We start from the raw sequence: 2536 nt of genomic DNA, 5'->3' as shown, positions 1-2536 counted from the left end.
GAGTGTAACTGAATAATGCAGCCATTCATTCTGCAGCTGGAGTTTCTGTCACATCCTCCCATGTTGATGGGAAACAAACTGCTGTGCTGTTGCACCTCCCCTGTTCTCCCAGTAGACAGCTAGATGTTAGAATAACATGCTTTCTGGCACAGCGCCACACAATGTCATCAGCACTATGTTTTTCAGCTCACAGGGCACTAATGTGGCGACATCATCATCATGTTGTACATGCTGGCATGGACTAAACTGAACTTTTTTCTACCTTTCTTGTAATCGAGGAATAGATTTATAGATTTATATTCAATAGATATCGCTATGAATATATTCTGTATTGATATCTTGTGATTTGTCCTGGTATCTAACAATGGAGGAAGGAGGGACAAGTGTTCCCCTTCAGTGCTTGTGCATGTGGCCTTCTTTCCCAATTACATCTGATGTAGAGCGGCTCTGTGCTGAGTTCACAAGTTCAGTTCTGAGCTCTGTGTTGAGTTCACAAGTTCAATTCTGATTCACTGTCTTTGAAGTAATGAGTTTGAGTTCGGTAATAGGATTGCCGTATCTGGAGGGACTAAGGGTGGAAGTTTGAGGACTTTAAGGCAATAGTTGTCCTCCAGTCGTCCTCAGATACGTCTGCGTATCCCCAGTGTCACTGCTGCTGTAGGAGAAAGGTTTCAGGACAGGAATATCTGTTTGTTGTCATTCTACAGTCCTGATGTATTGTCACTAAAACCTAAATTTAATGGTGTGTGTGTCCCAGGTCCCTGATGTGGTGTCCTCCAGCAGCCTGTCGCTACACAATATGGCACCACCGCAGGTGTGTCTATCAGAGGAAAACTCCAAGAATGTCAGGAGAATTACCACAGTTTGAATTATGATATGAAATATAAAAAGAATGTGGTGTCAATGATGTACACTATTGTACAGGACAGTATTTACAGGTGGGCCACTCACCATAATGTTTGACATTTTTGTAAAGTTGTAAGCTGATGTTATGTAATCTTTAGCTAAATGTGTGCAGCACATTATTTCTAAAATATATTGTGATGCCTTTAACTTTAATGTATCCTTGAACTGTTTTTAGAATAAACTAAAAAAAAAGTTTTTTAAATTTTCAATACATTTTTGTGCTCCTTTATGTTCTTGCCTTACATCTATATAGTTTGAGCAGGCCATGGTAATTTGGACAAAAACAGGATATAAATTACAGTGTGTACTTTCATTCAAAAAATTCCAGTTTATTACAACTTTTTGCAGCTTTGGCTGTAAGATAACATATTACCCAATAAGTAAACAAGATAAAAGTTGTAATACACCAGAATGATCATTTAACGTATTCTTTAGAAAGTGTGAAAGCTTTAAACTGTTTTAATCCTACGGTTAACGACTGCACTCTTGGTTTCGTCTTGCATGATTTAAAGGGACTCTCTAAGCTGTTGCATGTTGATTGATATCCATATTACATCATTTACATATAATCCTGTTTTCAGGAAAGCCATGCAAGGTATGCCTCTTTTTCTGTTTCATATGGGGTAGCATCTCAAACTCAATCAATTTCCCAGTCAAGGAAAGGAAATGGTTTTAAGATAACGTATCAATGAGGAAAGGCTGGGGTGTAAATTAACACAATGTGACTGGTGCTGCAATGAGAACGATGTGGTGGTGAGGCTCTCCGCAGTAATGCATGAAATAACAGATGTATCTCCGTGTGAAGTGGGTGACATAACATTTGCATTTAATAATATTAAAGGATGGAGGGGAGTAGAGCGGTGGAGATGGAGGTATATGAATCTGCCAGACGCTCTATAGTTTCACCAGCATTGCTGTTATTAAAGGAGTTGGCGTGCATTAAAAAGATGACATGCCTATTGCTGGTGTCTGGGGGGAAAAAATATGTCCAGATTATTATTTTTTTTTTTACAAACTGCTGCTGCCATGCGAGTTTATTAAATTATTCACGAGGGGTTATTATCATATAATGATAATGTCACAATATCTGACAAAAACTAGCTTTTTCTGGATGATGCTGTGTCTTCGTATTGTTTGTCCCCTCCCACAACGGCTGTGAAAGAAATGCCAAATCACGCAATCGGCAGCTTATGCTTCGTTGAATGGGAAATGCTCTTTCATTTCACTGAAAGCCAATGCACATTCTGATTCGCCCTTTCAGCGTTAGATGTGATATATCACCGCTGCCGGCAACCTTGATGAGCTGAACCCATACGAGAATGGCATGGAGGTTAAATCTCTGCAAATACAAACAATGCTGAAAACAAATGCAGCCGTCTGCAGTGGACTCAACTGTGAAGTTGTATATTTTCATATAATAAGGAATCACGTATGAAGGAGAAATTGTCTTAACCCTTTCAACAGGGGGGGGGGGGGTCAGAGCCAGAGGCCAGGAATAAACCAGTCTACTGCAGGGGTGTCAAAAGGTCCAATCATAAAAATAGAAAAGAAGTATATCTGTGTAAATTCATCCGACTTACTGCAAGCAGCGGGCTCAATGAGGGGAGGTTTCGCAGTAACGACTAAAACG

General features: G+C 39.7%; 1 protein-coding gene across 1 annotated transcript in view; it reads left to right on the top strand.

Moving 5' to 3' along the window:
* igsf5b (immunoglobulin superfamily, member 5b) overlaps positions 1-1081 on the top strand; it is a 13783-nt gene extending 12702 nt beyond the window's left edge. Inside the window, exon 10 of the mRNA XM_031860505.1 lies at positions 758-1081. Coding sequence (XP_031716365.1) covers positions 758-868 — 111 coding nt within the window. The 3' untranslated portion in view covers positions 869-1081. The remainder of the gene's footprint in view (positions 1-757) is intronic.
* The last annotated feature ends 1455 nt before the right edge of the window (positions 1082-2536 follow it).

Source organism: Anarrhichthys ocellatus, unplaced genomic scaffold (genome assembly GCF_004355925.1).
Source record: "Anarrhichthys ocellatus isolate YVR2014 unplaced genomic scaffold, GSC_Weel_1.0 scaffold24, whole genome shotgun sequence".
NCBI lineage: Eukaryota > Metazoa > Chordata > Actinopteri > Perciformes > Anarhichadidae > Anarrhichthys > Anarrhichthys ocellatus.
The sequence above is the reverse complement of the archived record's forward strand: the minus strand, read 5'-3'. Positions and strand labels throughout refer to the sequence as shown.